Genomic DNA, 13,129 nt, shown 5'->3' on the forward strand with positions numbered 1-13,129 from the left:
CAGTGAAAATTGTGGTGGAAAAAACCCGAATTATTCCCCCTATTTTTGTGAAAATTTTACAGAAATTAAGAACAAATAGAATCTACTATAAATATTGAAAAAGTGTAGCTAAACGTATTTTATAGTCCCCAATACCGGAGCTTAGATAAATTTATTGTCTGCGACGTAGGGGACGAACACGCGGAAGTAATTGGGTCGCTGGTTCACGTATTTTTAAAAGACTAGGATTAACACATCCTCAATTGTCGAATTGTCTCAGCAATGATTGATTTTATGAGGGCTTTCATAGGAAAATTCAATTTTCCACAGGAAATACCAAATAATGTCTCAAAAATGCCCGAAGTCAGCTTTTGTCACTAATTCGAAAATTGAATCATTGTTCCAGGAGAGGAGAATAATACATCAGCCAGCTACGGTGTTGATCTCGCCGATGAGATCAAGATCAGTGGAAGAAGTACATCTCGCAAACTCCAGATGCATCATCACTCACACACGTAGCCTAGTTTATCTCCTTGTGAAATTTCTAGCGCAAAACCTGTGAAAAATCGACGTCAGACACTCGCAACTCAGTGAAAATTAACTGCTCACAATTTGTCACACAATTTTGAGGGTTGAGTCGATATTTTCCAGGCCCTTAGGCGGTTAAAACCATAAAAACGTAGTTAGCGCGATTTTTTGAGTCACGTTATTTATTTTTGATTTGTGGTGGACTCATGGCGGATCGGCCAATCATTTCTAAGTCGACCATTCGTGTATTTGGTCGTTAGTATTACACAAAGTATTAAAAATTTTCAAGAATCTTGACTAGCACGGTGTCGATAAAGGGCATGAATGTTAATTTTATTCGTTATTGTCGGGGCTTTTAAATAATTAATTGCGTTTTTTGTTTATTATTTTTTTTTCGATCCTCCTCTTACCTTCAATTAGCCGTGCGCCAGTAGTTGTACCATCGTCGTACTTAATTTATTTTTAGGTGGTAATACGATTGATGCAAGATTCAATGCATCACGATTTTTTTTTGAAAATTAATTTTTCAATCTGTGATTAGAGAAAATTGCAATTTAAATCGTTAGTCTAATCATTTTTATTTTATAGACTCATTAAATGTGTTTAAATTATTGAATTAATTATTGAAGTTGATGTTTAATGACTCAGAATAATTTTCTGATTATTTCTTTTTTCCGAGAAGAAATTGTGAGGAAATCTTGATAATAAATTGATTTTATTTGTTTTGTACTGAAATGTTTGCGAAGAAATACTCTTTGTTCTTTGCTCATTTTGCCCCGTTCATTTTTACAGTACCTTTTTTACCCAGACTAAAACATTTTTCAATTATCTCCAGCAACGTAATGGAGGCAAAATGGGCTTTGAATCGTAGCTTTCAATCGGTAATTTTCCCGAGTATGTAAATTATTTTACAAATTTAATTTAATCACAGAAAGAAGAATGTTTATGAAACGAAACATTAAGCCAAGGGTATCTGTTTAGCCCATTGAATTATACATATAAATTATGTTTAATAAAAATAACATAGAACTGCCCAGTCCCTTGGCGCTGTCACAGTAAATACTAAAAATTGAATAAATATATATAAATATTATATATAGAATTGAAACAATGCTTACTGCATGTCGCTTGCTTTGACTCGGAACGAGTGGGACGAATAAGCAAATTGTTTATTAATGTTTTTTTTTACAATGAATTTCGTCGCCAAATGTTCAAAAGAATTAGACCAAATATGTAGCTGTAATGTAGAATCGTTGGTCTAGGTTGAGATTATATTCGATTCAATTCGATGAAAATTATTATTAGTGATAGAAATGAGGTGCGAGGGGGATGAGGGGCTACTCACTCCCCAAATCATGACGCCATTTGTGAAATTTATTTGAAATTATGTCTGTGTCAACCGACGTCGTTAAATTTATTGGAAATCCTGAAATTAAGTGACTATGTCCTTGAAATTAGTTGAATTGTCATCTACAGTATTTAAGCAATGATATTTGTTCTATGATCTATGATGTGTGATCAATAGACTTTTTCATTCGGGAAATCTATAGTTAAATGAGCAATGAGGTAAGTTAACTTATTTCCAGACTTGTTTGCTGATGGAAACCTCAACAATTACAGGACATGATGGAATTTTCATGTAAACTTTTTTGTGGGGAAAAATAAGTTCTACAAAAGAGTTTTTGTAAAGATTTTTTCATTGCTTTCTAGAGCCACTATTTACTTCGTACCTAGAACTCAAGAATCTTCTGAAACATAATGAAAAATTCTCAGAAATATTGAATGTAAATTTAAAATCGCGGCGGCATTCAGACTTGGAGTGAGAAACCCCTCAACGGGAGATAAATGATCGTCACACGTGGACCACGTACAAGGTGCTACAAAAATTATAAAGCAAATTTGAATTTCAAAAAAATCAGAATTCTCAGATTTAGACTTTGAAAAAAAAAATCTGTCTGAAATATTAAATTGTAACTCCAATTTTAACGAAATGACAGTAGATTACATGTAATACCCAGTCTCTTAACATATCCTGTACCAGTTTTCCAATCTTGAGTGTGTTAGTGTCTATAAGCATGAGTAGATATATTCTGTACTTCGGAAAAAAAAAATTTGAGAATTACCAATTGAGAGAGTTGGACTCTTGAAATCTATCTCCTCGGATCGCCGTCGAAACTCATCGCACAAAAACAAATAAAGAAAAATGCCTTCCAAATTTTCTTAATTTCTTATTGGGTTTCTATTGAAATTTTTTTTTCCCAAAATTTTTTCCGTATTTTTTTATTTAAAAAATGACTAAGGGTTCTCGAATCTCAGAGTATTTCCTGCAATTTTCTATAAAACCAGAAAAGTCTATTGAGCTCTCTAGACATTTTTTTCCGAAATTCCATTGCAGCTTCACTCGTTCAAAAAGACTTCTCTATGAAATTTTTATTAATTTCAATGTACTACGTCAAGTTTTGAAATAATTGTCATGAAATAAACAAAACTACCGTCAATTACCTAGTTTTCGAAGACCTAGAACCTACTTTCGATCAGACATTTAATGCGGTAAAACTTTATAATTATTTTTATTGGAAAGATAATTATTTCCGGAATTTGACCCCCTCTTCCTGAATACTTTAGCATATTTTATATTCAATTATGATATTAATGACACCACCCAGTCAAGCTGAAAACGTTCATGTACTGGACCCCCTCCGACGACAAGATTCTTGACGGTATAGATCTTCGAATTAACCACCCTCTAAAATCCAACAATAATAATAAATCGACGACTAAAAAGGCGTAAAGTTGAATCATTTATTCAATGTAAACGAAAGGGAAATGATTATCTAATAGAATTAAAATTGAGTAGATACCTCTATAGTTCCTGTACGATATGAGATAGAAATTTTAATATAAATTATTCTAGTAATTATTTATGACTATCATAACAACTAGGACATTGTGTTTACTCGAGAAACAAGAGATTTCGGATACGAAAAAGTAGGGGAAGAGAGAATAAAAACTTGAAAAAGTGTACGTAATACACGAAAAATTACAAAATCGGTATACCAGAGTTTTACGTAATACATACTCATTATGTGACAATAAAAAAATGAAACAAGGCCAGAGGGCTCATTGCAGTCAAGATTGATTAAGATTTAATTTATACTGAAAAATTCTCCAATAACGAAAATTACACGAATATGTTTTATACTTAAGGAATCGGTATTACGATCATGGGGGACCTTGAGGGGGATATTATATGCAACGTCCAATTACAAATCAAGAAATTGTCTGCAATATCTTCCCTCAAGACCATCACGAAGGCAAGGCTGATTATTTAGATATAAAATACGTCAGTACGATCGACAACAGCTGACATTATATGAAAATAATTGGACAAATAATTTGATTGTCATTTCCATTGCTCATTGACGAAAAATTGAATGAAATTGTGAATTTATTAGGTACCTATTGGTAGTTTAATAACCCCGTGAACGATATAAAACGAAAAGAGGATCACGTTTTAGGCATTAACGCTTTATCTAGTTGATAAAAATTATCCGAAACTACATTAAAGACTGTGGAACATTCTAGGTGTATAAATGTTTAAATAAATTATTAATAATGTCATCTTGACTTGTTTTTTTCTTCCATCACGTCAAGATGTATTTTGTTTCGCTGAGAGATTCAGTATCATCAACAATATCAATGTGAAAGTTTGACACACTGATATTACTGTATTATTGTGGTATTGTGGTTCGCAGCAATTTTTTCACTTAAAATAACATTCTTTGCATATTAAGGACAGAGAAAGATGATAACTAATGACTCACCAATCGTCCACCGCTGGTCGTCCATCCAGGGGTAACACTGCCATAACTGTCGACGATGTTGATTGCTATATTCATCGATAATCGACACGATTGGACGCGTGTTGATGATGATTGTGAATAATAGCAATAATCATTATCATCATGACAAAACCTGAAAATTAGACAACTGAAACCAGTAAAAAATTGTTTTTCTTTTGTTGACATTTCTGTTCTTACCCTGGACACACACATTTTAAGCCATTCATTCAAGCGAAGTGGGATTAGACTCCCGGTTTACTGGATCAAATGATATTAAACCAGCCTCTTGTGCATAAAATAAAATTTTCCACACGCTCCGTGTGCACAAAATATTTCTTTCCACACATCGTAATAAAAAAATACGGTTTCACTCGCGAGGAAGTGATCTCTGATATTCTTAAAGCCTTTCTCACTCGTAAATGTTCATAATTGCACTTCCATCTCCTAAAATCGCACTAATCACCCGACAAATTAATATTCACACGCTGTGGACAAAACAACGGACAAAACAATGGCGTCATAACAACAGACTTGCCGCGCAGAGAGACGCCCGGTCGCTGGCTCCACCTGACGTGAAATTGTGGAACACAGTCCGCCAATCAGCTGGGCGCTGTCCTCAACCCGCCGGAGCTAGTCAATATCTTTTTAAAGTTTTTAGTGAAACAATTGTTTAGTGAATTAGTGAAATGAATTTCATCGTGTTTCTTGTTGTTTTGGTGTGTCTCGTTCCAAAAATTAAATCTTTTCAGGTGAGATGAATCATTTGTATTCAACTTTGTTGCCAATGTCAGGTTAGCTTTATTTACATACAACCCGTGACAACAAATGTTAATATACAATTCTAATAACGTCCTTTTCAGTATTCACGTGCTGATCCACTAAGCTCCACGTTTGTTTATAGCATAAATTTGTTCTGGATCTGGGACACAATAATAATTTCTAATTCTCACTTGTTTGACATTCATTCGGGTTAGTCCCAGTCATTAATAGATTTGCAATAATTGATCAATTGTGGCACTAGATACCAGAAGATTTCGGCAAAACGACCCACTCGAACAACTGGGCAGTTCTAGTCGACACCTCTCGCTTCTGGTTCAACTATCGTCACGTAGCCAATGTCCTGTCAATCTACCGTTCAGTCAAACGTCTGGGTATCCCTGACTCCCAGATAATTCTCATGATCGCCGACGATATGGCCTGCAATCCGAGGAACCCGCGTCCAGCAACTGTCTTCAACAACATCAAGCAGCACATCAATGTTTACGGAGACGATGTCGAGGTGGATTACAGGGGGTACGAAGTGACGGTAGAGAATTTTGTCAGATTGTTGACAGGCAGATTGCCCCCTGACACACCCAGGTCCAAGAAACTTCTCACTGATGAGGGCTCAAATATCCTCATTTACCTGACTGGTCACGGGGGCAATGGATTCTTGAAATTTCAAGACTCTGAGGAAATCACCAGCCAGGATCTTAGCGATGCTCTCGAGCAAATGTGGCAGAAACGACGTTATCACGAGATTTTATTCGTCGTCGATACCTGTCAGGCCAGCTCAATGTACGAAAAATTCTACTCACCGAATATTTTGGCTGTTGCCTCCAGTCAAGTTGGAGAGGATTCACTTTCTGTAAGTTTACAAATTAAAAATGATCAATTGGGAAATACAGAATGTGGAGAATCATTGGGTTCAATTATTTTTTAGTGTTTTATGTAAAATGGAGACGGAAAAAGTTTATAATTAGTTGAACTATCTGTAGAAATTCATAGTTTTTCAACTGTCATTAACAACAATCGTATATTTTCCCTCTAAATAATTTTGTTGTTATTCATCGATTACTAGCACCATGTGGATCCAAACATCGGAGTGTACATAATCGATCGCTACACTTTCTATGCGTTAGAATTCCTCGAGACCGTCGAGCCATCGGGGACCAAAACACTCAACGAATTTGTGAGTATTAATGCCAATTACGTCATTTTCATCATTCTAAAGTATTCAATTTTTGTTTTCCAGCTGAAAGTATGTCCGAAATCAGCCTGCTTGTCCAAAGTGGGTGTTCGTACAGATCTCTTTAAAAGAGATACGAAAAAAGTTCCAGTGACCGATTTTTTCGGTTCTCTGCGTCCAGTGGAATTGATAAAGAACATCATTCATGTTAATCCTGTGAATACAACTCGAACCGATGGCCCAGAGGTCGAGAAAAAATTGTTCTATATGCCACAGTTCCCTGATACTTCCATATATTCATAAGGAAATAAATATCATTTTCTATGTATAATTTATGCATGATGGGAAATTTATTTCTGACTACAATTATGTCGTTAATGTCATCCTGCAATAATTAAATTTAATTCAGAATATATTTAGCATTCAACTGAGGTGCTGAGGAGTACTTGTAGTAAGCATAAGTTCATACAGAACATTTGAGAGAGTACTTTTTGTGCCGATGGTTGACCCAAAATTCCGTTACAATTTTTATCATCAGTTAATTCATTAAAGAAAAAAAGATTAGCAGAATTCGTGTAACAAAACGTCTCTTTTGCTCTCTCACGTAAAAAGAATTCATCTATAACCACAAGAAATTTCAAACAACCCCCATTAAATTTATAGTTTCCAATCACAGGCATTAGCGGTTGGATTAAAGCACAGCCCAGGGGCGCACTCCACATAGTGTTCCGTAAATCCACCGAAGGCATCTGCAATACATACGATGAAACCACAGGAAGCAGGATTCGGGATGTTTCCTTCTTTCGTGCAATGCTTTGAGACAGGTGGCAACGTAGGCTTTTCTGGTGGGGTTTGTTCCTCAGGACCTGGTTTTCCACCTCGAAGGACTGCATTGATGGTCTTCAAAAGGGGATAGGGCTCACCACAGACGCCCCTGAAGTCATCACTCTCCACACTCCATACCATGGCACCTGCTAGACCCAATTCTTTGACGAGCTTGGCCTTTTCGCGAATGGATCTTGAAAAGAAAAATGGTTACAGTCAAATTTAAGAAGGAGAATCAACTGGCTGTATTATTACATTGAATGTAAAATGACATCTCGAAAACTTTCTATGAGGGCAATATTTGATCTCACAGACGTACGGAAAAAATGTCCCCAATCTCGTTAGAGAGGTTTTTATGTCTCAGACGTTACTCCATTTTTAGTCGCAAACTCATAATTTCGCTGATAGCAATACCATATTCCATCACCCTAGGTGGACATCGGTTTTTCTCGCGCCTTACGAGTGTCTAGATAGTCAACTCTGAGAATCATTCAAATTGTTATTTTGAAAATGCAATGGGAATAATCACTTACTCCACATTATCGTATGAAACCCATTGATTTCCCCTGATGGCATACGGGACAAGATGATCTGCATCAAAAATAACGTTCCAGCCACCCTGAGACTGCATCTCGCAAATTTCGTTGTATGCCAGCACTCCAGGCTCACGAGTGTAAGGCCCAGAAATACCAGTGCCGCGAATTGGAGCTCCAACTCCATTCACTAACGGGTTAGACAAAGTAAAGGAACGCCCATACAGTGGCATTCCCAGAACAAGCTTCTCCTTGGGTGCACCTTGATCCAGCCAGTACTTCACGGTAGCTTCCTGTGGAACAAAAACTCAAGTAATCAAGTTCAGGAGTACTGAACATAGGAAAAATGAATTTATAAATTGGACACACCTTTTGTGGTCCTTATTAGATATTAAACCCATTTCAATAAAATGAAAATTCATCTAAATGTGAGTGTCAAGTGTCGGGATTGGGTTATTATCGGTTAACGTTGATCCTACACCGACGCAAATCAATTGGCCGTTGAGAACGGAAAATTGATAGAATAGAAAATCAATTAGGCAATGATAGTACAGTTATGAAGTCGTGATTGTAATATTTAATAGTGGAAGTCCTCATAGATAGCATAATCCTTTAAATACTCACAACAGTCAAGGCCTTGTCTTGGGGAGTGTCAGAAGGAGAAGCTCGGAAAGGTGCATTCAATCCCGTGACACCGTTCTTGGGAACATGAAAATCATAAGCCATGATGTTGATGAAGTCCAAATATTTGCTTATCTCAGGAATATCGAATGATTTCCAGGCGGAAGACGCACTGGCAGCTACAGCAGCACTCAGCAGGAATCCCTCCTCATCGAAACGGGACCTCATGAGCTTGAGAAGCTCAACATAATTTTTGCGATCTTCAGGAATGCCTCCACGTTGGGCTGGATACTCCCAGTCGAGATCGAAACCGCTGAATCCATGCTTTTGAAGGAATTTAATTACATTTTCGGTGAATTTTTTACGTGATTCTGGGTTAGCAGCCATCTCAGAGTACTGCACTGAGCCCTCATTCCAACCACCCATGGCTACCAGAGTTTGCAACCAAGGATTTTTCATGCGTATTGCGTTGAAGCGCCTGAAACCATCCTTACCCGCCTGATCAGGAAGATCCTGCCAGGGATCGAGAACCTTCACATTTACACCTTCAAGTCCCACGAAAGTGTACACCAAGTGGGTGCAAAGGGATGGGTTAATGTTTTCGATTTGGAATTCTCCTTTTCCTGGACGATATACTGCCCAACTACCGAAGTAACAGTAGACAACTTTTTCTGAAAGAAATTAATTCCTTCTGAACGTCCTGATTCATCTCAGATGTTCGTATACATTGGAAATGATTTCTCATTTGCGTAGAAGAATTAATAGCTGAAGGGCGATCACTAGCTCAAGAAGGTATTGGCTAATTTGTTAAGGAATTGCCACTATTTTTATGGCAACCGTTATTGCCTGGAGAAGGTGGAGTTAAAGGAAATATATAGAATCTATTTATCTTTTCTTTCTCCAGAAAAAACTTTGACAAAAATCGACATCTCAGTGTTGAAAAGTAAAGATACTTTTATGATGTCACTCATTGATAAGATAAATACAATCGCGATATTTATTTTCCATCGATCATTCATCAATCATTGTAATATTCTTAGATCCATAATTTCTACGTATTATTATCATTATTTTCCATTTGTCACAAATGATATGTCTGAGTCAAAAGTCAATAAACCAGAAGATTAACACTCAATAAATTTCCTGAAAACGTTTTTCAACTGAAGAGTCGTAATGTCTTTGATTTCTATCTGCAACTCTATCTATCAATTGAGACTACAGGACAGGACAGGACAGGACATGAAATTTGACTAGAAATCATTGGGCACAATGACTCGCCAAAAAACTTACCCAAAATCTTGAGAAATTTTGCATTAACAACACTAGAGTTTTTTACAACCGTGTGATTTTTCCAGTCGTACTAGAATTTTCATTAAAAAATTCCTTCAATGCTATTGATAAGAATTAATAATTTAATTTCGTGAAAATAATTATCTCACGGTCCAACACATGATGAGTCCAGCAATTGAATTTTAACAATTACAATCTACCCATTGCCATCTTTAAGTTCGAATTATCGAACTAAGATCTTAATGTATAATACAATAATTTCGTCACTTACCAGGTGCGGCACTGACTGCTGTCAATGCCAGGCAGCTGACGAAAAACCAGAGGAGGTGCATCTGATAACAATAATTGAATAATTGAATATAATTATGAATAATTGATCATGAAACGCCGTTAATTAATAAAATCTCTGAGGCTCAGTAAGAATAAGGAAAAATTCAACCAGACATTCACCTTAAGTTGTCCCTTTTGTTACAAAGTTTCACGGGATGAAATATTCCTATTTATCCAATTCCTCAACTGGATGATGATTATTTTTATCGGCCATACTTGCTCCCCTCTCCATAATATGAATCGATAAAATGATAAAACGAAACTATTGAGACCCGTACCTCCGTTCTTCACCTACACTCCTCTCTTTTCGTCGAAAACGAAATCAATGTATTGATCAATTACGATTAAGCTGTCGATCTTCAAGCGATTGCTAATGAAATAATGGTGTCGAAGGAGTGATGGCATGATGTTTCCCATTCTGCGATTAATTTCTGTCGACTCACTTTTTAAAATGAATTATGTCAGCTCGATTACACACCACCTAAAAAACTTCTTGAAAATAATATAACAGACGATTAGGAATTGAAGTGCCCTACTTATTGGATGGTTCATCCTTCAGCCTTTTATGAATCGCATCATTTACTCTGTTTGAGCCAACAGAAATGTAATTACTTACACTCTGCGCATAATTAATTTTTAAATAATTTTTTACTTTATCTAGTGTTAATTATCGACAAGACGTTTATTCTGTTCGTTGATAGATCGAAAAACCGAGAAAACCGAATACACCAAGAAGACAGTCTGAAAGGTAAGAAAAATAACTATAAATTATATCGATTCAATGAAAAAGATGTCACAAGTGTTTCTTACATCTTTGAATAATTGGTAAGACACTTTGAAAAATCCCCCAATGGTTATTTCCATTGGCATACTCTTGGAAATGATCATTGTCATCAAGAATGAGTTTACCTTGATTCCCTCAAATTTGTACCATTGACACTCGAATACAGCATCGCCTACATTGAGACTCTGTACCGGATAATATATTTATATAAATTTCCGAAGCTTGACATGAAATATAGTTTTACTACCTCTTGCTTCAATTGTTCCCCCATATGACAGCAAAAAAATTTTGACAAGATTACCACAGCAACAAATGTCCATGAGATTAGTAGAAAAAAACTGCTTTCCAATGCGGTTTGCTGGAATCATTGATGGGTTAAAAAATGATGTTGTCTTCAAGTTCATCAGTTGGTCTTACCTTAACTGCCGCAACTACTGCGACAGAGAGAACTATCTGTCCCATCACCAAATTAGTTGACAGGAGGGCATTAAAAATTTGTTGAATTAATTTGAAACACCTGTAATTAGAATGTTATTGAATATAATATTAATCAACTTATCAAATGAATAAATTGGAACTTTGAAATTCAACTCTGGTTGTTGTTTTCTCTTTGCAGATCTTGAAACTTCGCCAGCGGTGCACGAATGATTTAAATAATGCGGGAAAAAATATACTACGATTAATTCTACTCATCACTCCATTGTCATTGACCATTAATTTCGAGGATATAAATAATTACCTTATTATCTCTACATGTCGGTTCACAATACATTTAATGCAAGCACAATTGTATCGCTCAGCAGGAATGTTATGTACGACATGTCCTTTGCTCTGTTCAATAGTATTGCGAAGGATTTTTAATTGTGCGCAAAAGTGGGCAGTAACAATGACAAAGTATATTTCCAAAGACAGGTAAATGACAGTGCCATATACAATGGTGATCCCCTGAAGAATCACGATTACTCCAGATATCGGAGATATGGTGAAGGGATGCCAAACGTCGGCGTAAAATATCACTTGAACTCCGAAGAAATGTGATACCAGCCAGGGAGTATTCAGGGAAACTGAAAAAATTGCGATGAGAAATGTATAAAGAGAAAAAAGTGATTTGCAGAGACGATGAGGATCAAATTAATAATTGAAGAATTGCTGGGTAATATTGACCAGTTAGTAATTGAAAAATTTTAATCAATTTGGAATTATTCAGATCCGATGTCTGAATATTTTTCTTGTGCACATGGGATTTTAAATTCTTGATCCCAGGGACCCTTAGGAAGATTTGACGATAGTTCTGATTTTGAAAATTTAGTTGAGATGTCAATTTTCAGACTCTCATGCATGAACTTACGGATTAGACCGAAACCCCACACAATACCGAACACTTTTGAAATATTCGTTGATTGTTTGACACACATCCCCATAAATTTCTTCCTTTCGTTCGTCAAATATTGCACACGATCCCAGTCGTCTTCCATGAAACCGAATATTTGTTCAATCTCTCGCTGAAAAATTTTTAATATGAAAAGTTTAATAGCGACAAGATCGAAGAAAATAGTATTGATGAATTTATAAGCCCCATGATCACTCCATCCTGTGGTATACGATTTTGTCGTCACAACCACCGTGAAAATTAAACAAGTAAAACCGATGCAATTAATGATCAGTTTTCCGCGATATTCTAAGGGCCATATCCCCACAATTTTCATGGCTGCCTCCAGGTATTTCACTTCCTGAGCAAAAAATATCCCTGAATTCTTTTTTACATTTCCGTAAAAGTGACGATTTACACCATAAGAATTCATTTTTAATTTCGAAAGGAAAAATACATTCAGTGCTTCTCAAAAATTAAATTCGCAATTATTTTGCTGAACAGATCTACACTAGAGTTCTCCAAGGATAATATTCTACGGAGGCAATGAGTGACTGCCACACGATATAAATTGTCAGGTGATATTTCAAGGGAAGAAAATCTCAGGGCAAAACGTGTCTTCGTCAGGTACTTTTGTTTGTCCTTTACTTAACATTATCCAATAATAGTAATAGGGACAAATTACATCGTCAATAATGCAAAAATTGAAATCAAACGGTGCCAATTTTTTTGTCCCCTCTATTTACCAACTCATGTTTGTCTTGCGTTCCAAGGGAGAAGCTACTGTATTCACTGCGAAAATCCATATATCCTCGTCAACCCTCATTTCAAGATACCCCAATCTTTCTGACCCCAACTCTACTTTCTTATGTCCCTCGTTACGTCACATGCATTGATGAGAGGCTACACTAATTTTTGACGATTTTTCGTCGCGTGTGACATCATGTTCATCGTTTCTCGTGGTTCGTGCCCAGTTCGCGTATGAACACGAAGAAGCTCTACTCTAGTCCACCCCAAGAAAAAACAATACCATGACAAGCATAGCCGGACATTTATTTTAAAATCAAACAACATAAAATG

At 36.2% G+C, this 13,129-nt stretch overlaps 4 protein-coding genes and 1 long non-coding RNA gene across 6 annotated transcripts in view; 3 read left to right on the forward strand and 2 right to left on the reverse strand.

Moving 5' to 3' along the window:
- The window catches only part of LOC135165206 (follistatin-A), a 30,734-nt gene extending 26,606 nt beyond the window's left edge, over positions 1-4,128 (forward strand). For both annotated transcript variants that reach the window (XM_064126288.1, XM_064126289.1), the window contains exon 6: positions 386-4,128. In XM_064126288.1, coding sequence (XP_063982358.1) covers positions 386-498 — 113 coding nt within the window. In that variant the 3' untranslated portion in view covers positions 499-4,128. The remainder of the gene's footprint in view (positions 1-385) is intronic.
- Positions 1-4,897, reverse strand: part of LOC135165212 (uncharacterized) — a 54,515-nt gene extending 49,618 nt beyond the window's left edge. Inside the window, exons 1-2 of the mRNA XM_064126297.1 lie at positions 4,548-4,897; positions 4,332-4,482 (exon numbers count right to left, since the gene is read on the reverse strand). Of these exons, the coding sequence (XP_063982367.1) occupies positions 4,332-4,482; positions 4,548-4,576 (180 nt within the window). The 5' untranslated portion in view covers positions 4,577-4,897. The remainder of the gene's footprint in view (positions 1-4,331; positions 4,483-4,547) is intronic.
- A 25-nt stretch (positions 4,898-4,922) lies between these two features.
- LOC135165208 (putative GPI-anchor transamidase) lies at positions 4,923-6,867 on the forward strand. The gene is made up of 4 exons (XM_064126293.1): positions 4,923-5,098; positions 5,371-5,976; positions 6,190-6,300; positions 6,364-6,867. The coding sequence occupies exons 1-4, from the start codon at positions 5,036-5,038 to the stop codon at positions 6,598-6,600; spliced, it is 1,017 nt and encodes a 338-aa protein (XP_063982363.1). The 5' UTR covers positions 4,923-5,035; the 3' UTR covers positions 6,601-6,867.
- Positions 6,629-10,196, reverse strand: LOC135165203 (chitinase-like protein 3). Its single transcript, XM_064126284.1, has 5 exons — positions 10,017-10,196; positions 9,838-9,898; positions 8,280-8,947; positions 7,656-7,948; positions 6,629-7,315 (listed from the first exon to the last, which is right to left on the reverse strand). The coding sequence occupies exons 2-5, from the start codon at positions 9,896-9,898 to the stop codon at positions 6,955-6,957; spliced, it is 1,383 nt and encodes a 460-aa protein (XP_063982354.1). The 5' UTR covers positions 10,017-10,196; the 3' UTR covers positions 6,629-6,954.
- On the forward strand, positions 10,113-12,991 carry LOC135165217 (uncharacterized). Its single transcript, XR_010299451.1, has 3 exons — positions 10,113-10,500; positions 10,598-10,644; positions 11,297-12,991. It is a non-coding gene; the product is annotated as an uncharacterized LOC135165217 (long non-coding RNA).
- The last annotated feature ends 138 nt before the right edge of the window (positions 12,992-13,129 follow it).

This window comes from Diachasmimorpha longicaudata, chromosome 8 (assembly GCF_034640455.1).
Source record: "Diachasmimorpha longicaudata isolate KC_UGA_2023 chromosome 8, iyDiaLong2, whole genome shotgun sequence".
Classification (NCBI taxonomy): domain Eukaryota; kingdom Metazoa; phylum Arthropoda; class Insecta; order Hymenoptera; family Braconidae; genus Diachasmimorpha; species Diachasmimorpha longicaudata.

Coding starts and splice junctions, on each gene's coding strand:
- LOC135165203 (XM_064126284.1), bottom strand. CDS start 9,898: ATGCACCTCCTCTGGTTTTTCGTCAGCTGCCTGGCATTGACAGCAGTC. Junction 7,949..8,279: donor AAGACAAGGCCTTGACTGTT/GTGAGTATTTAA, acceptor TTTGTTCCACAG/GAAGCTACCGTGAAGTACTG. Junction 7,316..7,655: donor GTTTCATACGATAATGTGGA/GTAAGTGATTAT, acceptor TTTCTTTTCAAG/ATCCATTCGCGAAAAGGCCA.
- LOC135165208 (XM_064126293.1), top strand. CDS start 5,036: ATGAATTTCATCGTGTTTCTTGTTGTTTTGGTGTGTCTCGTTCCAAAA. Junction 5,099..5,370: donor CAAAAATTAAATCTTTTCAG/GTGAGATGAATC, acceptor TTGTGGCACTAG/ATACCAGAAGATTTCGGCAA. Junction 6,301..6,363: donor CCAAAACACTCAACGAATTT/GTGAGTATTAAT, acceptor TTTGTTTTCCAG/CTGAAAGTATGTCCGAAATC.